This window comes from Photinus pyralis, unplaced genomic scaffold (genome assembly GCF_008802855.1).
Source record: "Photinus pyralis isolate 1611_PpyrPB1 unplaced genomic scaffold, Ppyr1.3 Ppyr1.4_LG7, whole genome shotgun sequence".
Lineage (NCBI taxonomy): Eukaryota > Metazoa > Arthropoda > Insecta > Coleoptera > Lampyridae > Photinus > Photinus pyralis.
The window spans coordinates 31,829,979-31,854,261 of record NW_022170738.1 but is presented as its reverse complement, the minus strand read 5'-3'; the positions used below and the strand labels follow the sequence as shown (position 1 = coordinate 31,854,261).

The 24,283-nt window shown below is 36.2% G+C and overlaps 1 protein-coding gene across 1 annotated transcript in view; it reads right to left on the bottom strand.

Moving 5' to 3' along the window:
* Positions 1 to 4,924: 4,924 nt before the first annotated feature.
* Positions 4,925 to 24,283, bottom strand: part of LOC116176179 (phosphatase and actin regulator 1-like) — a 51,630-nt gene continuing 32,271 nt past the window's right edge. Inside the window, exons 2-5 of the mRNA XM_031494657.1 lie at positions 21,200 to 21,364; positions 20,949 to 21,047; positions 5,096 to 5,314; positions 4,925 to 5,016 (exon numbers count right to left, since the gene is read on the bottom strand). Of these exons, the coding sequence (XP_031350517.1) occupies positions 4,925 to 5,016; positions 5,096 to 5,314; positions 20,949 to 21,047; positions 21,200 to 21,364 (575 nt within the window). The remainder of the gene's footprint in view (positions 5,017 to 5,095; positions 5,315 to 20,948; positions 21,048 to 21,199; positions 21,365 to 24,283) is intronic.

The window sequence follows — 24,283 nt, the reverse complement described above, 5'->3', positions numbered from 1 at the left end:
AATCGTCCATACAAATCGGTGTATAATAGGCCATTGTTCTAAATTATAAGAGATCATCCTCTACAATAACTTTAAATATAGTTAGAGTAGAAAAAAATCCCTACACATTTACAGAATTAACACACGCCATTTACGTTTGAAAATTATAGAGGGGTACATTTTATCGTACGATGTTATAATAGTGAACAGAACATCAATTCTAATTGGCATTTTGTTTTAAAGCCGATTGCAACAAAGATGACTATTTTGTGAATCAATTTCAAACAAGTTATTTATTGTCTATCACATATAAACACGCGGCCGAGAAAGAGATGGTAGCCATTGGAAATAGTTGGAAATTTGTCCACAAACTAGTGACGTAAAGGTCATCTTTGGCGCAAAAGACCATATACTAGTTATAGCACATTTTCCAATATTCCAGAAAGACAAATTACATTCTCCGCACTTGTCATTTAAACTAGTTCTTCAATTTTGCTGATATCGAAGGACGGTTTTGTGCATTGGATGGTGTCTTTTGTGAATATTAGCAAATATGAAATATTATAAATTAATTTAATTTAAATTTATTAATCACTGACTCCAAAGCAAATACTACTTCTGCATAGGTATAGATAATAGTTTTGCTCCAAAATCACTCAGAAACAGATTAAAACGTCCACAGTCTACAGAACAAGTAGAATAATTTAAAACAAATCCATAATCAATAACTCTAATAAAAAAGAAAACCACAGCTTTATGATATGTACATACAGCGCAATAACAGCAAAATACACAACCACAGAAACGAACTCCATTACAATACCAAATCTAAATATCAGCAGCCTGATAAATTTCCCTTCGCAAATTAAAAACTTTATGTTGCATTAACGAACAGCACGTGTTTTCAACGGTTTGGATTTCGTGTCCAGTTCAACCATCATATTTATACGGAAGCCATTATTTTACAAAAATTCTATTTTGTGACGGCTTTTATGTCGATTCATTACGAGACTAATGCGAGCGGTAATTACTGGCAGTTATTAGAAGCACAAATGAAAGTTGCCGCACGTGACTCACTGATGTAGTTTATCTTATTGGGATGGTTTCTGCAAAGGCAGTACTTAATCCCTCAAGTAAAACATGGTTGCAGAATGCAGATAATTTATACAGTGGAAACTCTAAGAAGGAATCAACATCGTCAAAAAGCGCCACTTTTGGCAGAGAATTTACTTAAACTATTTTTCCAAACTCGGTTAACCTAACGTGGACCTTATTCTAACAAAGTGGACGACTACTCTTCTAATTAACTCGACTGCCAAAGAGCGAATGCCCTAATCTAACGGCAGACGTAATTTTTTTTAAAGCCTACTGAAAAGTGGAATAGTAAAGGCGGCGGCATTTTATTAATTTTCATTGGTTCAAACCAGTTTGCCGGGCTGTATACTGACTTCGTATTCTGCAATATCAGCTCATTTTTACCAAACTGTACTTAGGTAATTAGCAGAACTGCAAAAGTAATTTAACACGACCGATTCCTAGCGTGTAATTCAAAACCAAAGCCAGACAACGAGGCTACAAACGCGATTTAGAACAAATAATTCATTGCCAAACGTGGGAGAAGTGGGGGAAGCTTGCTGCTATTACAATATGACAAAATAAAAACTTGAACATGAGTAATGTTTGTTTGGTGGAATGTTCTTGAAACCTTGACTCGTTTCGTCCGCATAATTCAACGGGAAACTTCCGAAAAAATTTAACCTAAATAAATGCTCTCGTTACCGTACTTAACTACTACCGTTTTCAAAATATTTAAAGACCTCGAACGGACGGAGAAAGTGGCCATAACAGCGCCTTCCAACATGAGTTGCGGTTATATCACTTGTTTTGCGGTGTAAGGTGGTAATCTGGGGATTTCCGGTTACATAACTAAGAGGGTGGCCTTGTTTTATCGTGCAAGGTCGTACTCTGCGATTTCGCCGGCACAGCATTCGTGCCCTTGCTGAAGAGATTTCCCGACAGGATGAAGAGTTAGAATACAAAAAGGGCACTTTTGCATTAGGAATCATATTTAACTTAGTTTCCATTCATAATGTCTCAAATTGTATCACAATCGGTTGAAGTTTAGAAGATCCCAAAAAGGCAACGATACTCTTAAAAAATGGCAAATTATTCATTTTAAATTTTTCAGAAAGAAAAACCAAATGTTCTTTTTTGTAAAATTTAAAAAAATAAATTGGCATCTCCAAAAGTACTCATCCGATTTTGATAATTTGAGATATGATCAATTGGAATTAAGCTAAACAAATTTAAATGTGCCCTTTTGGCATCCTGACTATCTTCTGTAACATTTATCTTGAATGGAAATCACCAGGCCACCATAAAAACCCGAACCCAAAGCCACGACCATGCGACGTTACAGAATTCAAGATGGCGCATGGTGTCCGTTTTCTACTCTCACTCACTTAAAAATGTATAAAAAAATACATAAATTTGTCAAATCATACGAGAAGGTAGCGGTAGACAGCATAGGGAAGCTTTGACCTTCACTGTGATTGGTTAAAACATGAGTTCAGTATTACAATGAAACATAAAACGACTGGTGAATTTTGTAAGGTGGTAGTTTATGTTGGCAATTTAACTGCCGAAGTGTCATTAGCTCATTAGTGCTGAATATTTCTACTTTACAATCATTTGGTGCCGTTTTATATTTTTCCTGTGTGTGTTTATCTTCAAACACAGCGCCATCTACTACCTTCTTATAATGAATGCAGTATAAAACCATAGAAGCCACATTTCTCGTATAGAAAAGTCATAGTCTGGATTAAAGATGTGAACCTACTCAGTTTAGAATTGACGAAATCGGATACTCGCTCACCGCCACCTACCACAAAAAAAAATAAGTCAACCTATTTTTGATGTTCTTGCCATTTGCTTTTACCTTAGTTCCCATTCTGTTGAAAACTTTCCAACATCTGGACTATAATATTACAACTTTCAGCCAAAGAATACTTATACAAGTCCAGAAAGCGAGTGTTTGGCGAGTATGAGTAAGTATTCAGGCCGAAGCGAAGCTGAGTAATAAAAATAACAAACATTTACATTATCTGATTACAAAGGAGCAGTCGTAAGAAATTAACATTAGTAGCTGTACTAAAAACGAATAAGCAGGTAAGTTTTTTTAATGCGACACGTGCCCTTTACAATTTATTTCTTTTTCGGAGAAAGTGCTTACACTTGCTCTCATTCATTTGTGATTTGATTTAATTTGCCATGCAATCCTGTGGAATATCTCTTACATTAAAAATAATTAGTATAATTGTTCCGGAGCTATTCCTGCAGATGTTGATTTAAGGTAATTGCAGCTCTAGAGTCTAGTATAACGCTTGTCTTACTTCACCACAGTCCGTAGTGCCCCATTTACTGGTTAATTCGATCTGTACGATCTGCTACGTAACTTGCAGTTATAAAATTACTATTAGTAAATAGACAGTGAACATCATAGTATGTTGAATACTTGAGATCCTCAAATGAATCCTTGCGGAACGCCACTTGCCTACAATTTTAAACTACGAATATTGTTCGTTGGCCAGCTCAACCACCCTGAAGAGGAAAAGGAACGAGTATAGAAGATGCACATACGAAAAAAACACTGAGCAAACCTTGGCAACATAATTAATATATCAGTCTCACTTCAAGCATCGTCAGAAAAAAAGAGATAAAACCAAATGTAGTTTTTATTTTCAAACTTTGTCTTTTCCAACTCGTACAAGAAATAATAGTAAAATTACTTCTGAATGAACGTATGTTTGTTTCCATCTCTGTAAGAAGCGAAAACTTTTATTTGCAACTTCGGTAAAACGTAAGGGAGAACTTTATTTCTCGCTCACTTTTCGAAATTCCCTGTCCAATTAGGATCGAATATAACCGAGGCAGTGCAATTAATGTACATTAAGGAAAACCGACAAGCTCTCTCGGAAGCTTCGTTATTGGTTTTTTATTAAGCTATCTCGTCTAATTTTCGACAGTTTTACTAGTTCCGATTAAATTCCGGGCACATTTCGAATAGAGGGGCGTCTGATGAAATTCTTACATCGTGCACCAGTAATGTGAAGGCGGAGAATTTTTTTTGCGAAATCGCATATAGAACGGGGTGCTTGCCCTTAAAAATATTTATTACAAGAAATGACAGTTTTAGTCCCTTATTTTACAGTCTTATACACTTGAAAACTGGGGAGGTTTTTTTTGCATTTGAAGTTATTTTTATACCCATCGAGCGAAAGTCGCAGTTTCACCCCTTAAAACGGATCAGAAAGTTATCAAAGAAACTTGAAATGAAAATCAATGCAGATTTACATGAATTTTGTATTGTAATGGGTTAAGAATTAAATATTAATAAATCTTAAACGACTGCAGCAATACGAGAATAAACTTTGATCCGGAACGCTATTTTCGCAGCGTTTTAATGAGCAATTTAAGGACGATTAAAAATAAAGTATTCCATACCTTTAAAGCAGGTGCACCCCATAATATAGCCCATCATTGAGATTAGACGGGTAACCCCGTCTCAGCACGAACCGCACTACGGTGGACCAAGACCCGGCGGCGATAAACTCTCCCCCCATTTGCCCCGAAAGGGGCTAATAGCACATCGTTCACATATACAAATTAGATAGGCCTAGTTGTACACAAACACAAAGAGACAACGGCACAATCATTAGAGATACATACAAAACCTGCAGCGATACGACAAAAGCGGCGTCTAACGGTAGAGTGAGGCATTACGGGGGCGCCTGGCGTCCCTAGCGTCGTAACCCCTCTACGAATACCAACCACACTGACCTAGACTTCCCTGTGCTTTAAAACGCCGCACTGATAGTGTACCGTTAGAATTAAATGCATTTATGGTTCCGCAAGCTTTACTCCGTCCGGAAAATGACGACACAAATTACATACGCGCGTACAACAAAATGAGAACGGTTAATGGCTTTCTCAAAACGGTGTTATTAATTTCGACGGTAATTGTACGCTGCATGCTAACTACTGGCACAATTGTAACCGTTTAAATCCATTCGTGACGCGGCCGGGGGAGGTAATTATAATATAGTAATAAACTTACCAGACGTGTGACTGTTAGCATTGGCGTTCGCCTGCACGAACTGTGGATTTTGTAAAAGTTGCTGCTGCAGGGCATGCTGTAGTGGACTGTGTGCGGACAGCGACGGAATATTTGGATATGCAGGAGGTGGACCCTGCGGAATATTATGTGGAACGTGTAATTGTCCCGGAGTTTGTTGAGTAGCTACTGGAAGTAATGGCGATGATGGAACGGTTTCACCTGAAAACAAATGAGTTATTACTTATTCGAAGTGTATCTCTTCCAATATTGGTATACATGTCACCGCTTAGTTATTGGTACTTAAGCCGTGTAAAATTGTACATTGGAATTACAGAAAGCGTGATTATCACATGACAAAGAAAGCGCAACATTTTTTTAACAAGCTGAACAGGAGTAAAAACGTAAGCGAGAACCCCAAGCTAAATCCCAACGTGTTTCACTACTCCAACACCCATGACTACAGGGACATCGGAGACGGACTGCTCGAGCTTTCCAGGATGAGTAAAGTTTAGGAATGGATCGACCTCCAGCATTCGCCTCGTAGACGCACATTGTGCCAAGCTACATACGTCTGAGGAAACCCCCCTGAGAAACCCCCTCACAGACGGGAGTCGAACCCACAACCTCCTGAATAGCATTCGCAAATGTTACTACAACGGTACAACGCTGCAAGCCTTGGTGTCTGTAGGTAGTTATAGGGGTTGAGTTACAACGCCAGACAGGTGAAACACGAGAACACACTTTTGTGTGTTACAGCGAGAACATCGAGAGCACGTGTTGAGATCGTAATCGGACCGATGTGATAAATACCCGTAAATACCACAATTAGATCGAACTGAAATGGAAAACAGCATTTTTCCATTACTATTTAATGCACGTGTAAAGTCTTCCCAATAATTTTGGATTTAATCGAAAAATTACTTATGGCTGATTTCGGAAAATACCATATTCTAACTTAATAAGGGCGAAATGAACGCGGAGGGTACACATAAAAATTTCTTACGTTGATTTTGATATTAATTAACATTTTGAGGGAAAAAGATAATTTACTTAATTTACTACACAATACCATATCGCTAATGAAAAATCTTTACAGCCGATTACGAAACCCGCATTTTTAGCAAAAATACTCTCAAACGATGCCGTGTGAAGTTAGAAATACCGTTACAGCAATAAAAAAAAAAGTAATAACATGCATATGAGTGGGTAAACAGTACTTAGGGGTATTTGGAGACTAACTACGTATACAAAAGCATTGTGATTCATATTAAGTTTACACATATTAACCCTTAATTACTCCTAAACGGGGTTTTAAAAAGCAATTTAATCTAAAACAAGTTACATTAACAGTGCAGTGTGCGCATGCGCAGACTGCGCAATATTAAGTTTCTTACTTATAAGAAGATTTATGCCATAACTAATTTTCCTTTGTACAGATAAATAGATCGTTACACGAAGAAATTGAGGTTCCCTTTCATGGTATTTTAATTAAAGGTCTCAACAAAAAGAACTGTTTTCTACCAACTGCCGCCCTTCTTTCTTAACCCTTATCAGAATGCGGAATTCGAGGAGGGGGTCTGGTTTTATCCTTCATGGTACTCTAATAAAAGGTCTCTGGGGGGAAGGAATCAATTTCTACCAACCATAGTCCTCCTCGTTGACTCCTTATCGTGATCGGTTATAATTACTTATAGCGGATTGTCGGCTCATAAAGGGCGATTGGGGCGTATATGTATATCCATTCGAGTATCCATTGGTGATGTCCAAACTTTAAGAGCGAATATCTCGAAAACGATTTGTCGCAGGGGAGTAGGTACTCACAAAGGCAAAATATATCGTCTGGACGAGACATGTCTATCTACTGGTAAAGTCGAATACCTTGAATGCGCCGATTTACAAAACGAAAAAATAGTATAATTATAACCGCTATGAAAAAGTTTAATGCAAAAATGATGTGAAAATTAAATTCAAGATGGCGTTTACTGAGATATGAATATCAACTTTCTTTTGTTAGAGGGATTCCATATTGTATTTTTACATTATTAAAGAGAGTCGTTTATTCATTTTTCACGATGTAAAATATATGATTGAACAAGGTATACTAGTAAACTAAACATTTTAGTAAAGTAGACCAAGTTAACTTTTATTTCAAATTAAAATTTCCTTATTTTTGGATATGGGTGATTCCTCTTGTGTAAAAAAAGGTACAACAATCGCCTCTCTTTCTCAAAAGTTCTCGAACGTTTCCGGACGCTTCCGATTATTATAGAATATTCTCGAACAAACACGTCATATTTCCCAAAGAGATTGCGTTATATCAGCCTTCGTTCTATATCGTCGATGACTAATGTTTCATGGCGCCACGATGTATATCGGGAATCCTGGAATATTCAAGATAGTACATGCTTATTTGTAGCTAAGCCTGAAGATGACATGTAGTGAAATCGATATTTCCATGAATTATCAACGATTGACTTGATGTATCTACCTTCTAGTATGTTTTCAAAATTGTTCATTCACCCACCTAAATCGCTGAACAGATACAGCAATAATTAAAAGTTACGGACCAGATCTGTCCGCCAACTTTTGCCCCGAAGCTTGGACGATAGGAAAATTTAATAGTGACCACATGCATCAGATGCAATAGAAGCGTCTCAAAAGCATTATCAGATCTGTACAAATGAAGTAAATTTTATCAGATAGACCTATCTGTTCAACATTTTTCTTTATGAAGCATTTGATCAAATACTTATTATTACTATTTGTATTCGTAAAAAAACTAATTTCAAAATTGTGTGTAATCCTTGTAATGGGATAAATTAAGCAAAATGAATTTTTGCGGTAATCTATATAAAAAAACGATTTCGGTCTATTCATGGCCACCTTGATTAAAAAATAATATTTACTTAAATTTTCGATCAACCCCGTATAAAGTTAAAAAAACAACGTAGTTTTACAGTTAAACAAGGTTTGAGTCACGGAATGGGCGTGGATTAAAAAAGAAAAGTAGTGGGAATTAGGTTGTTGGCAGAGAGCCGTGGGGTAATGCGCGTTAAGACGCGATACCGTTTACGTCGAGTGATTAAGAGTTAAAGCCGACCATCTATAAGTTGCAAAACGGATTTTAGTTTGTGTAAAGAATTCAGCGTAAGCAGCGGGACAATTTGCGTCGAGCCCCGATAGAACAGCACGTGTAAATCCGTGTGCAGGAAAAGTTTTAATGGTTTCCAATTGAAAAGAGAAATTGCGTGAATACGAAAAACCCGAAGTGCGTGTTCAGTAAACGCGTGAACCAAAGTTTGATGAATGATGACCTTCAAAGGATTTTTAGAGAAGAAATAAGTATGATAAATACAAACAATAGCCTAAATTTTAAACGCGAGGAAATACAACATCGTAATATTTTAAAGATGAATGAACTTCAAATATATGTCGTCATAGGACTTTTTGTAATAAATCTGAATGGCGATGATGGTCATGTAAAAATCAAGCCTAGAAGATATTGATAATGAATGTTCATAGTAGTCTTAAAAACCAAACTTTGATGAAACGCAACGTATAACTTTGCAGTGTACGACTCTCCCCCCAACTTCCCTCCGGCTGTTTTCACTATCTACTTCCTTCACAATATAATAATTTCTGAAGTCCATAACAATTTTTGATCCGTAGTGATAGCCTATGGTAATATCATTGTTATTAATAATATCATTGTTATTAATTTTCTTTTATTAATACGCACCATCATTTTTTAAGATTCTAGTATAAAAAGCGAATGAACAAATTTTGTGTAACAAAAATAGAGAAAAATATATCAACGTATAATTAAACTTCAAAGTCAGCGCCTCGAGAGTAGCAAATTATTTGCACGTTGCGGATTTAACAGTATTAAACGAGGTATTAAATCCCGTGTCGCGTTACCACAATACCACCCCATTTAATACATATTGTAAAGGACATTACATGGATGCAACCTTTTATCTAGCGCCTGTCGGTCTCGACTTATGTGAGTTGTGAGTCATTTTGTTCGAAAAGATTCCAGTGTAATTGCCAGTAAATGCCAATACCCAGGTCTCTCTTAGAATTCGAGAACATTATAGACATTTTTCGATTATTTATTTGTAAACGTAAATATCTACCGCAAAAGTACAACTAGAATCATCCGTGCGGAGACATTTTCATAAAAACGAATAGCTAATTATATCATCAATTGATTCATCTACCTAATTAAATTAATATCGAATAACGATGTATTAGATAGATAAAATAGATAGTGGTTGATTCTGTAGGTACCAATTTGGTGTCGAACACCAGAAACAATGTCAAATAAAATTACATTACTACATACACCTTACTAGCTATTTATAAATCAAGTACATAAACTGGGTATTTATGGACGAGCCGTTTATTTAGCCGAGCAAGCTTGCGAGCGAGGCACAAATAAACAAGGCGAGTCCCTATAAAGCCTATTTATGGACCGGTATATATACAAAGCTTTATGTACGACTACAACAACCCTTAAAAAAGAAAATTTCATGAAATTCAATAAACGATAAAATCTATATATCATTGACAACAGATGTCAAGCATTTCTAAAATACTTGAATTTACCTTGGATTGATACCTATAAGTACGACTGTCACATTGACAGGCGGTCGTTTTACTTTATCATTATGGACTAGGTCATAATATTGCAAATTATGGCTACTAATTGCGACTGTAATCACTGCATTATCAAGCAGTCGTACATAAAAGTATTTTTGTGACACAGATACTTAATAGCGAATTTGTAATTGACTGCAAATGACACCCATAACAGTAAACGGTACAGAAAATTTAATTATTAATACAATCAATACAACACACTTTCCAGATCACGTTCTACTGCTATTTAATTTATTTAATTTGAAAAGCGTTGATCTGTGATGTAAACTTCAATTAATTTAAAATTGCTTTACTACAGCCGCGCCTTTTTACTATTCATGATTTGTTGCACTGAAACAGAGTGTATTGACTTTCTACGTCAGTGGTCGACATAAATTTCACTTGAATGAAACTTCTTTTCTATCAAATCAAACCGTTCAATAAACGCGGTTCTGTAGGACAGCTATGGTTCAGCTTTGAACTGTTGCCGACAGAGGGCGGTAATTGGTTGAATTGGTCTACAGAGTACTGAGTTACGTGCAGATTTCTAGTATTTTTTTAAATTTAAAAAGGAAATGTATTCGCCCTTCTTTGCCACTAAATTATGAGTGCTCTGAAAATCTCAGGAGGAAAAAGGGCGCGCATACGTCAACAGGAATCTTAGCAATAGACGTGATTTCTTCAAACTTGGCAACGTTTTCGATATAACGAACTTTTCGAACCAAATGCCAACTTCTAAGTAAAAATATTGGCCATGACTGCAAGGAATAACAATGTAAACGACCCTATTCCAATAAAAGCGATTCCGCCGACCGAATTTGGTAGCAATCTCCATTTCAGGCGAAAAGACAAATACGAAAAACTAAAGCCATTACTGTTATACGCGCTTCTTTGTAGTTCCATTAAAATAAGCTTGTTCGACACATTTACGGTCACGTGTAACAACAATTTCTACCATATGTCGCTATATTAACGATATAATTTGACCGTTATTATTACACACACAGTGCCATTTGAAAACACTAACAAGGCGCCCTGGAAACAATAAAGATACGACCAAACATACGAAATAAGTTTCCTTATGGATTTTATTACTAAAGGAAATAAGGAAGTAAAATCAAATATTGAAAAAGTTCAATGGACGCCATCAAAACCAAAACGGACGTTTAAGTAGTTATTGATTTTCACTCGTAAGTACCTGTTATTTTTATATTAGAAATCGTTCACCATGATTCCTTGTAAGCAACTTTAGCGAACTGAATCTGCACACTTTCATAATAAAAAAATAAAGCAATTCACACCGAACCCAATCTGTTTGTCCAAAAAAATGTATATGCCACATTATGTATATCTAATGTCTACCCTTTTCCAGACCCGTGATATATTTTTCCGAAGAATGAAAACGAGAATCCATTTAAAAGTCGTAATATGGACCACAATTGAAACCGCCCACCTTCGCAAGAATGTGGTTTTAATTTGAACGCAATTATCCAAAATTGGTTTGGTAGTCATTGCCGAAAAGCTAAAAGACTTAAGCCTTTCTGTTGACTGTTTGGAGTAGGCGAGTTGGTGCCCATAAATAAGAGAAGGAGAAGAGTGTATGATATTCATTTTTACCAGAAAGAAGTAACTTACCATTTACTACGTAAAATTACACTTTGTGTAAAAGTTTACCAGGAATTATGTAAAAATTCGATATTTACAGAATGTAAAAATGTAAGTACATCGGCATGGTACACGAAATAGCAGAGTGCGACATCAACGAAAAAAGAAGTTTATAAAAAGATCCTATAATCCGGTCGGGCCCAATTGTGAATCTGAACCAGGAATTAATTTTCTTTACTTTGTATTAAACTGAAATAGTTATTTACCTAACAAGTTCGGTAAGTTAATTTTCCCGCATGAGCACTTTGTTTGCAGCACGACCGTAGGGAGTGCTGCATTTAGTGCGAATGCGGGAAAATTCTTTCCGAAAGAGTTAGGTACAATATTTTTTGTAACGAATTACGTAAAAAAAGGTCAAAATTAATAAAGTTTTGTAAATTAGCTTTTTTTTAATCATGAGTTGGTAACACAATCATATGTTTGGTTGGTAACATAATTTTGTAACTGCCCACTTTTAATAATGCACTGGTCACATTTAAAACTTCCACATCTTTGGTTAATACATATTTTGCCTTTGCAATGAGTGCTACTACTGGTCACGGCATTGCATCGTTTGCACTGAATATCGTGAGTTGCGTAAATACACTCGTTACATTTAAAATCCTTGGAAGCTTTGTGTGTGTTAATATGTGCTTCCTTAAACTGCATATGCGAATAGTTGCAGAATATCACTGGTCACATTTTAAGACGTTTTAACAATAAATTTTACTTTTTCTTGAGTTCCAATTCTGAAAAATAATTTGATTGCGTTATAAGTTCTTGTTTATATATTTACGTAAAACTTAGTGTACGTCTGTTTCCGATTAATCGCACCAACGGTTTAATTGATTTTACAGCAGATGACAGTTAACCATGACATGACGTTCGTTGACTTCAATAAGTACTACCAACCGAAGAACGCGCAAACCCCTTCTCTCCAGCGGAAACTAAAAAACACCGCGATGCGGGAAAGTCGTTTTCCCGTGCATCGAGGATGCTTGGAAACATTATCTTTCCATTCAATGAGTACAAAAAATATTTTATTGTATCTGTAGTAATCGACTAATCGTTAACTGGTTAAATAGGAAATGTTCTTTAGGTTGAAATAATGCCGAAGATAGGAACGGCCCATCCTGTATGTGTAAATGTTTTAATTTAGTTTTAATCTGAAGCAGTTGGTGTGTTTTATCGAAACTTGTTATTTTAGGGTATATTTGTCAATTGTTAGTTTTGTTTTTCATTGCTTAATTGTTTGTTTAAATTTTATCCTTCGCGTGTTTGTTTATTTAATTAGAAGGTATCTAGGGTGTAAAAGTATGATCTCTTCGTTTTGCGATAAGAAACTTATTAGACCTAATTTAATTAGTGCACGTGTGCTTTATCGCTATTAGAAGAGATAACGAAAAGACAGGTGGACGATTCTTTTAGGTATTAGTTTCGGGGTAAATGGCGCCACGCGTCGCGTTCTGTTTAGTTATATATTGAAAATGGAGAGGAATTAGGAGTTTGATGCTACTTCATGGTGGTTGTTTACCTTAAATAGCGAAAATAAGGAAGAAAGGGGGTGTAGTGAGCCTAAGATTACTATCATGACGTACCGCTGTTCAAGTCAGGACGCCGACGGGTTAAAGAACGTATGTTTCTTTGTACGCTGATTTTACCAAGCAATTGGTATTCCTGTTTGTTTAAAAACAAAACTTCGTCGATGTTGGTTTAATCAGAGCAGAAGCATGTGGTCTGTCGGTTTAGGAAACGTTTTTGAAACTGCAGTTTGTAAAGCATAACGAGACCCTGTTAGAAGGTTCTTTTGTGTAATAAAAGTCGAAGTGTTACCCGTTTGAACAGCCACCGCATTAAAAATTAGAAATTGTGTAAATTAAGCTAGTTTGTGGTGTTAATGTTTCAATAGAGTAGAAAAGTGGTGAAGTTTCCTAAAGCATTCAGTGAGCGTTTTTATATCAATGCTTCGTGCGGCGGAAAATCGCGCGACCAGATTAAGGGATTATTATTTGAAAAACTGTAACTAATTTTAAAGCTTTTTTTGTTTGTTTGTGTCGGCCATCTGCGTGCGAGGTAAATGTAACGGGCTTAGTACCCTCTTTATTTCAGGTTTTTCTTGGTTATTTATTGTGCATAAGTATCGAAATAAATTCGTTTGCCTTTACCAATTAATTAGTTGTGTGTTTATTTGAATCCGTTGTTCGATCGAGATAGAGTTCTCATGTACGGATTTTTTTTTCTATTTGTGACCAAGATTAATCTCTGGTGTAAACAATTGTGTAATTGATTATAGCAAGTGCCGGATATATACGAGGAATTTTAAGTTTCAATTTTTGATTTATTTGAGCTAGAGTCAGGCGTTTTGTAGATGGTATAGTATCCGCACGCCATTGCGCACAGCATTATTTATTTGGCGCCCAACGTGGGGCCACAGCAATATATCGACACGCGACTAGATAAACAGAAAGGCACATCACACCGAAAATGTTACCCCGTGCTATTCACATCGGTGAATAGACTACGAAACAATCATTTGCCGCGGTATCGTACATTGTATTTTAGTGCGAACGCTGCAAGTAACTACTACTCTGCCGCTATTTTGACGAGTTTATTGACGTGGATGCCTTCTAAATTTGTTACGAGTTGGGATGCATTATGCGGGTCACTCTGCAATTAGGCGAAAGCCTGTTGAAGGCCCAGAACAAGAGAGGGACTATCAATAAATAACTAAATATAAGGAATTCATAATACTCCGAATTAGGTTTTCCTGCAGTTTTCCTAATTCGTAAGGTAAATACCGGAGTAGTAAAGAACAACTTGAGACCTTCTGCAGAGGCACCTCTAAAAAGCATTATGCGGGTCACTCTGTAATTGGGCGCAAGCCTGTTGAGGGCCCAGAACAAGAGAGGGATAATAAATAATAAATAAATAAATAAAAGAAGGAGAACATCACTGCGTAACGGTGACAATTGGCTGGCGGATTTATTTTTTTAACCGTAAACATAGTGGGAAGTGAATCTTTCAAAGACGTACGCAGATATTTCCGTTGTATTATCGGAGTACCGTTTTTTTAGTAAAAATAAATTATTACCGCGAAAGCGTTGGGGTCCAAAGTGCAAAACATTGCGTTGCGCTATATTTGGAGAGACAAGTTCCGTTCGAACACCATTCTATTAATCAAAGTTGTGCACGTATTTTGTTTTGCTGATAAGGGCGCATTAATTGTCACTTCCTTTTTCGAAAATCATTCATACTAAGGTAAGCAAGCACGCTTTGAGGTCGAGTCAAGCAGTTTAAACAGTGAAAAACCATATGGTTCTAATTGCAACGTTCAAGTGGCGAAGGCTTTATGTGGGTCTTGATTGATTACGTGAGTACGATCATTTTGTATTCCACGTGGTACATGCGGGAATTTTGTTAGGAATACTGCTAAACTCGAACCGATCAATTGCAAATTATTGCCGTATCTTCATGGTTTTACGAGTAGCCCTTTTATTGGATTGACGTACGTAGGGTACTACGTCACTAGAGAGGGGGGCTTTTAAAATTTGGTAAAAGCGCTGGTTTTGCGTACCCGAGTTAATTTCCTTTACAACTATCTGAACGTATTGTTACCGATGCCCGTGGTTCTTGTTAATTCCGAAGCATAGGTAGTCCTCGGACGGCTCAAGTGCCCTTTTTGACATACCTTCAAGAGAACAACACCCAGGCATCATCTCCTGCGAGGATTTCAGCGAGTTCATACGGTAGCTGCCCGTCCCTACGTGTTGTCCACGTCCCCACCTCTTGAATGAGCTTTTTGGTCCATAACTTGCTTGCTTCCTGTGAAAGTTGTACCCTGGATCTTATCTTGATACAACCATACTCAAAATCAAAGATATTGAATAATATTGACAAGCTTTTTAATTTGTTTATAGAATACAACTACTTCAATTATTTTATATAACATTCACTCCTTGATACTTATACAAAGTTTGTACAGAACACTTTTCAACACCTTCCCTCAAACTTTGCACAACAATGTTCATCACTTTCAGTTCATTAACACATCCCTAAACCGTTTAAATTTAATTGGCAATAATGGCTTAGTAAGTATGTCGCGGCTATTTGATATTCGGTGGGACAATGTATCAAATCAAATACACCTTCACTTAATTTTTCACAAATGAAATAATACCGCACATCAATGTGTTTGCTGCGCTGATTAAACTTCCCATTTTTTATTAGTGCTATTGTGCTCGTGTTATCAATTTGAAATTTAATTTTTAAATTTTCGCCTATCAACTCTTCAATCAAGGCTTTCAAAAATAAAACTTCCTTCAGAGCTTCAGCTGCACTTATGAATTCAGCTTCCGTAGATGAGAGTGCTACGATGGGTTGCCGTATTGAACACCAGCTTATTGGTGTTCCATTAAGGAAACATATCCAGTAGTGCTACGTCTACTTTCTAGATCATTAGCATAATCGCTATCGAAACCTGATGACATTCCAGTGGAAGCTATTGCATTTAAAATTGCGGAAAGGACTAAGTACCGATGTAGAAAATGCAATCAGCGAGGACATTTTGCACGTGATTGTAAAAGAAACTTAGATCGTTCGAATTCTAACAACGACCTAAGACAACCGGAAAGAGTGCATTGTACCATCTGCAAACTGTTGAAAAGTGTTCTGTACAAACTTTGTATAAGTATCAAGGAGTGAATGTTATAAAATAATTGAAGTAGTGTATTCTATAAACAAATTAAAAAGCTTGTCAATATTATTCAATATCTTTGATTTTGAGTATGGTTGTATCAAGATAAGATCCAGGGTACAATTTTCACATGGTAGCAGAGTGTGGTTGGAGAACTTGAATAACTAAAAAAGGATTAGCTTGGAAGTTGGTGCCTTGCAGTTGAAAAATAACGACAGATGTCACAAACTGGAACAATGGCGGAACAACAAAATGAGCTGAACTCCATAGAAAAACTTAAGGATTCAGAGGGTTACTCTCTGTGGAAGTTTCAAATAGATATTCTGTTGAAAGCGGCGGGTATTTACGGACACGTTGACGGTACAGAATTATGCCCTGAACCGGTAAAAGGAGAAGGTAAAACTGCAGTTGAAAATATAATTTCTAAATGGAAAAGACAGGATGCCAAGGTTCAAAAAATCTTAATTACTACAGTAGATAAAAGCGTGCTCATACATTTAATGACCAAAAGTACGGGAAAAGAAATGTATGACGCACTAAAAAGTATTTTTGAGCGTGATACCGATACCTTGAAATGTACGTTGTTAAGTAAATTCTATCAACTCAAATTTGATGATAGACAATGTGTTGCAGAAAATGTTGCATCACTACAAAACATTGCATTCAGGTTAAAGTCTTTAAACGAAAATGTATCGGATACTATGCTAATGTCAAAAATATTATTAATGTTACCTGACACATGGTCGCAGCAAACACATTGATGTGCGGTATTATTTCATTTGTGAAAAATTAAGTGAAGGTGTATTTGATTTGATACATTGTCCCACCGAATATCAAATAGCCGACATACTTACTAAGCCATTATTGCCAATTAAATTTAAACGGTTTAGGGATGTGTTAATGAACTGAAAGTGATGAACATTGTTGTCTTAACCCATATAAACTTCTCTGTAACTTACATATCATTCCTTCCTTCTTTGGATAACCTTCCGGAATTTGCATGAATGTTTCGTCGTTCAGTTCCCCATGAAGAAACGCTGTTTTTACATCAAAGATTCTTATTTTAAATTCTTTAGCAGCCGTTATCGTAAGAAGTATTCGCAAACTTGTCATATTTACCACAGGACTATATGTTTCTTGAAAATCTATTCCTCTTTCTTGTTGAAAACCTCTTACAACTAGTCTAGCTTTCCTGGTTCCATTTTCTTTTTCTTTGAAAATCCATTTACTATTCAAAATTTTTCTGCCTTTCGCTTCTTCGGTTTTTACAAGAATCCAGGTTTTGTTTTTCGCAAGAGACATTTTTTCCTCATTTATCACTTTCTCCCAAAGCTCTTTATCTACACTTTTCATTACGTCAGTGTATGTTAACATAACGTAATCATTAAAATATGCTGGTCGTCCCAGACGAGTTCGATCTCTTAGTGCTAGAAAGCACTTTCTGTTCAGATCTGCATTATTTCCTTCTTCAGAATCCGTGTCGTCCATGATATCAGAATTAAAATGATTTTCGTCACTGTCATTCTGATATTCTGGCAACAGCATATCATTATACGACTCATCAGCATCACCATTACATTCTTGTTCCAGCAAATCCAAATTAACAATTTGTGGTTCTCTAACAATCTGAGAAACATCTTCAGATGATTTTGTTTCTTTTACAAATTGCACATCTCGTGAGATTACAATTCTTTGTTTGTTTTCATCCCAGCAACGATATCCAATTGCTGAATAACCAACCATTTTCAATTTTACCGATTTTGATTCCAATTTCTTTGTACTCGGCAAAACCTTTACATACACGTCACTACCAAAAATTTGTAAATTCTTCAAATTTGGTCTAATGCCTGTCCAGGCCTCAATTGGAGTTTTACCAATTATCGCTGATGATGGTGACCTATTTGTTACATAACAAGCTACTCTTAATGCTTCATTCCAGAACGTCTTTTCAATTTCAGCGTCAAACAACAGTGCACGCATTTTTTAGCACAATGTACGATTTAGACGTTCCGCTTTTCCATTAAGCTGTGGACTGTACGGAGTGGTCCATGTGAAAGTTGTACCCTGGATCTTATCTTGATACAACCATACTCAAAATCAAAGATATTGAATAATATTGACAAGCTTTTTAATTTGTTTATAGAATACAACTACTTCAATTATTTTATATAACATTCACTCCTTGATACTTATACAAAGTTTGTACAGAACACTTTTCAACACTTTCCATTCTCTTTGCCATTCCTCTAATTTTTCTCTTCTCATTCTGACGGGTGTCTCCTCTCCTCTCCCAACAATCTTATGGGTATAGTGCTGGATCTTAAAAATAGAGCTTTATTGGGTTGTGTGCGATATGCCCCCGATATGCACAGCGCCATCTTCATCTGCAGTTTGTCTAATTTGCTTTTAGTACATTTACATTTAGTGTCCTTGTTCCATATTTCACTCCCGTACATTACCACGTTGTTAACGACCACAATTCCAGAATAACTTTTGTATGCTCGTTGTTGCTTTCTCTGCCTTTTCTATTGCTTTTTTGGTATGTCTAATATATTCCAGGTTTCTATCTAGTCTAACTCCTAGTATCCTGTTTTTGTTTAATTCGAGCCTTGGCTTGGGAATATCGATTTATTGTAGGTTTTCCGGACAGAACGTTGGAATTGAGATCACTTCCGGCGTCGCGCCCTGCATTACTCAGGGTCACATTTGTTCTTATGTTGTTAATTTGTTACTTGTTCTTGGCATTATCGGCGCGAATGTTTGCACGGAATATTTTACTTATTGAGAATCGTTGTGAGATTCAGTCAATCACTTTTTTTCGATTATTGAGTCAGGGGATTTATTCATTTGGGGGAATTAATTGCGAATTTTATTTGAAGTTTAACGTAATCGTGTGGAATTCACGGGAAATATTTTGTATTGAGAGGAAACTCAATTTACATTTATTAAATTTATTTTGATTGTCGTTCAAGAATAATATATCAGTATTTTCGCATTGAATGTTATTATTACTTCCCTGGTATCTTCTCCGGTTTATACCAGGTTAGTTAAACTGGGTGGCGCTCAATTCTATGCGAGGAGGTTAAGAAGCTCACTCTTTGACCATCCTTCTGTCCCTCTGTCTCTTGCTGTTCTACTTCATATGTTCTTTGATTTCTACTTTTTCCACCTCTTTCAGTGTTTCTCGTTTCAGTGTCAGAGTTTCCACTCCACTTATGTTTTTCATTATTTCGTTAATCGCGAGTGTTATTCTTCTAACTGTGTTTTTGTTTTCGCCTTGGCCTTCGATACTACCTAGGTCGCGACCTTCAATTTTCGTTCCCTTCGTTTTCAATTGTTCGGGTTTTCATCGCCCCCTCATTTTTTAGCATTTGGTTTGTCGTGTTCTTGGTTTTTCTTTACACATTTCCTGAAAAGTGGAAAGTGTGTCCAATAGGTATCCTTGCACCGTTAGGGCGTTGTGCGCGGGTGCACCATCCTGTTGCAACCAACAGTGTCTATCTTTTTTTGTATGCTGTACATCGTTGTATTCGTAATCAAAAACCTTAAAGCCGGACTCTCTCATTAGAGACCTCTTTTATTGCAGACATCTTGAGAACCGAAGGTCAATTAGGTAGCGTCGAGTTGTTAGCGGAGGCCCGCACCATGGCGAACTTATCATTTGCTAACATGGCACTATGTACGAGTTAAGTCACCCTGACGACACATAATCAAAAGCGCCAAAGCGCCACATACGCCATCCTGGTAAAGCAGTGCTAGGACATCTTCTGAACAAAAATGTTAATTCCATCCTCTTATATAGGTGTGGACGCAAATTGTAATTGTAAGCGTAATTCCAAAACGAAACCGCCCAATTTTTTTTCACGTACATAGTTAATTGTATATCGATGCGCTGTTTATGACAAATGTCTTCACGACACTCTCGTTATTTATCACTTGGCATTGCTTCTGATAAATTCTGAAGTGAATACTCAATTATTCCGGAAAGATCTACAGGGTATGGGGGAGGGGAGGGATAAGTGTACCCCGCACCCTTCATTATCGTAACGCTAAAGATGTAATTATAAGATATTAAATACATAACGCGAGAGATCTAATTCTAATTTTTGCAAGAGAAGGCGAATGTGGTCTCCTTTATTCTTGACACTCCCCTTAGTTACTCCCGAGAGAGCAATAACAGGGTGCACATTTTATCAAATTGGACGTGGATGTTAATTTATTGTTGGATAGGGAAACCGATTTGTTAGTGTAATTTGTTTCTCGATATCGTCATAGGAACGAAAATAACCTCAAATGCGTAGAAAAACAAACAAGTTTGAACTTTGAGATCTATAACAGTTCAAAAATTCCAAAAAAAAACTGTTTAATGTTTAATACTGATTGTAACTTCGGAGTAATCAAGTCCTTTCAGTTCGAAAATATTTGCTTTTTAATATCTTTTACTTTTTGGGGAAGAATAAATCAGAAATTTGTGTAGATATGGCGACACTGACACAATTTTACTACCAGCACTACGAAATCTAGTTATAATTCCCTGCAATAATGAAAAATAAACACGTTTTCCCATGCGATCGTATAGGAAGAGAAAATCTGAAAATATCGAAATACAGTGAAAATTCCTATTTCTGAGTAAATCCACACGCGCTCGTATTTCACAGCAAGTAAATACTTAAGCCACTCGACCTCGACAAGTTCCTTTTTGAGTTGCGAACAAAATTCGAACGAAATCCCATTTAATACCGACATTTTCTTTCGATGGATATCGTTTACAGTACATTGCGAGAGAAAAAAGCATTTTAAAAGCCTTCAAGTGTTAAAAAGCGAGCGACAAGCTACCTATCTACAAATGGAACATGAAAATTTGTATTCACTTACTTGGCTCGGATATGGGAGTAATAGGACTATCTGGAAGAAGTATCCCTTTCTGGACCAGCTCGTCCCTATTGGCTCGGACAGAAATTTTTCTTTCTAACGCTGAAAGGAAACACACACATAACAATACCCAAACGACACAAACTTACTTAATTGAAATAGGCTCTTGCTACAAAGAAAAGCGATCAGCGTTTTACTAGGTAGACACAAAATTGCGAAAAAACGTAAATAAGTAATAGCAAAATTTTACTCACTTCTGGAAACTGCCTCTAGCTTATCCGACTTCTTTTTCCGTTTCCATTTCCACGGTTTAAATAATTTTCCTAAGGCCGAAAATTTACTTTTTCTTTCTAAAGGTGGCGTCCTCGTCCCACTTCCGAGACTATTTGTTCTAAACGCGGTGCCATTCTGCTTCTTTCCTGAAAATAATGGAGTTATTAGTGAAGGGGAAAACGAAATCGGGATGGGGATTTGTCGCAAACAATCAATACGCGTTGCATAAAAATGACGGACGTGAAAATTCCATTTCGGAAACAAAAACGTTTTAGTGCAGATATAAAAAGGTATCATCAATTTAATTGCGCCGCGTTTCGTCGCCGTAAAATTCAATTATAAAATTTTAGTCTCTTTGCTTGGATCAGCTGCAGTGGAAGTTTTATGTGAACGGCATTAAAGCGCTGGTGCTGAAGTGTGAAAACTTGTTCGTGAGAGCGCGTCGTAAAATTAATGGGAAAATGATAAAACTAAATAGTGACCAACGTCAAATCGTATCGACTGGATCGGCATCTGCATAAAACGGAAACGTTAAATCTGAGAGCAAAATAAGAATCATGGGCAATGAAAAGAAATTACAACTCCCTTTGCAAAACTTCGAAAACAATGAGCCAACCATCTAATTGTGCCTTTATAGTATTCCTCGCTTCCCTATAATTCGCTCACGAGGCGTTGGGTACCTAATTGTTTAGATTTCACTTCGACATCTTGAAATGACAAAGGTTTACGTTTGACACTCCCTTTAACATCCCCCTATGCCGTCGGAACAAAGGTGCGTAAAGCAAAATCACAATCCGAGAAAGCATTATGAGGGCCATAGCAATTGTCCCCCGAGCTTTTATTTTTAAAGAATTTTGGCTAACAAATATGAGATTATTTTTTTTAGTTGACGGTCGTTCGTTCGTTCATCTCAACAAAAAATTTCAATATCGTTATTTCTGCACCAATTTTGTAGGGGAAACGTCCAAACGCATTACTTAAATGCTATCCATGTGTATTTCGACCAAATTATTGCACTTCATCCGTGCCGTCATAGATCTCCTATAAGTGACTTTCCCCAATCGATGGATATTTTTTCTATGGAGGCATCTTAAAAACTTGGTATCTTTGTGACTAAAAAAACGCATTTGAAATTTTTGAAAAATCATTAAAAATGCAAAGATATCACCGAAAATGTGAAATTTCGATTTCATGTCAGAGAATATGAATCTGTTATCAGAATTTCCATAACACGCTAGATGTAGAAGCTACAGGCTACTATATACTTTCTTATGGACGCCATATTGGAATTTTACGGAATGAGATAGAGGACAACAAAAAATTCAATTGAATACATCGCCATCATAGCCATGTTGATTCAGCAAGATCAGGACCCGCGTTTTTCGTCCTGTATGTCGTTCAGTGATAATCAAACACAGCGCCTATAAGAAATAAGAAAGTTGTAGCCTACAGCTTCGACATCCAGCGTGTTAGAAAAATTTTGATCACGGATTCAGATTCCCTGAAAAAAGTGACCCTATAGGGTGCTAACGGCAATGGTCCACTTCCGACCATTGAAGTTGGAGAAAAGAAAACGAAATTTGACATTGTCCGTTTGTTTTTTGATATCAGTGATTTTCAAAAATTTTAAATGAGTTTTTTAAATCACAAAAGGGGGCAACTTTGCTTCCAGTTAATCTACATCGTATCTCTCACTGTTACAGGTATAATATAATTATATTACAAAAATATAGATTGTGATACATCAATGTAATCAAGAAAAAATTAACAAACTACCGTTAAAATATTCAGGGTGTCGCATTAAAAAAAATCAATATTGGGTCAAATCTCAGAAACTGTAGTTAAAAAAGTTTGTTTACTACGTCACTGGACTTTATGTAAAAATATCTAAAATATGCAATTTTTACCTTTTTTTATCTTACATGGGTGATAGGATATATCCCAAAAGATCAAACTTTTCGTTTTCACCCTGTATCTTAGAAACAAACGTAGATAAGATTGAATGATTTTCACTAAAAAGTGGCACAGGGTTGCGAAAAACGCTAGTCTCTATCTTTAAAAACAGCTGAGATACACTGCTGTCTCCACCTAAATGGGACACAATGTACACTAATATTTTCAGTAATTTCAAAAGATAGTTTTCCTTCATTAATTTTCGTAATTTTGTTTACTTTTTGGTACTTTTAGATGATTTTTGATACTTTTCGATACTTTTTGGTTTCGCAGTTTGTAATGTTTCCACTTCTAAACTGTCATAAAATACCTACTACTACTACTGAGTTGTTTCCTTTTCATATAATAGCCAAAATAATATGTAGTATATACAGGGTGTTCCTGAATATTGTGTACATACGGAAAAGGCTAATTCTTTGTTATTTTATTATTAAAAGTTCATATAAACATAGGTCCGGAAACGCTTCGGTACCGATATACAGGGTGTTATAGTTTCACAAGTTATTTTCCTTATATCTCCTGCAAACACAAGATACAATTTCAAATCCGAACTGTCAAAATTAATAAAAACAAGAGATTATCCAAATGAAGCCAGAGTCTACTGAACTATTTTAAACATTTTACTAAACTTAACTATAGACAATTGAATTTTATTTATTTTTTTCGATAACGGTCGCAGATACGAAAAAATACAAGAGACCGGGTTCTTAACAAACCAGAATATTAATTTCTTTTTTTAACAATTTATCAGCGGTGCACCGAAAAAACTTCCTCTGACCACTGAAAACCATCCTCGAAACCTCTGTAGATTTTCTTCATGATTATCATGTCCAATGACGTAAGCTATTCAATGTAACTTATATTTCAAATTTGAGCTAAATATCTTAAAAACTGTAGGAGTAAGGGTTAAGTGGTAGAGCAGGGCTTGTGGGCGAATTTCGTCACTAGCATCTGAACTTTGCCCTTTTAGTTGCGTACATAGTATATGTATAGTAAACAATGTTTTATCGTAAAAATAACTTATTTATTATTATTATATGCCTAAAAAAAAATTTAAAAAATCGTGAAATTAGAACACCCCGTAGATTGGTAACGGATCTATGTTTATATGA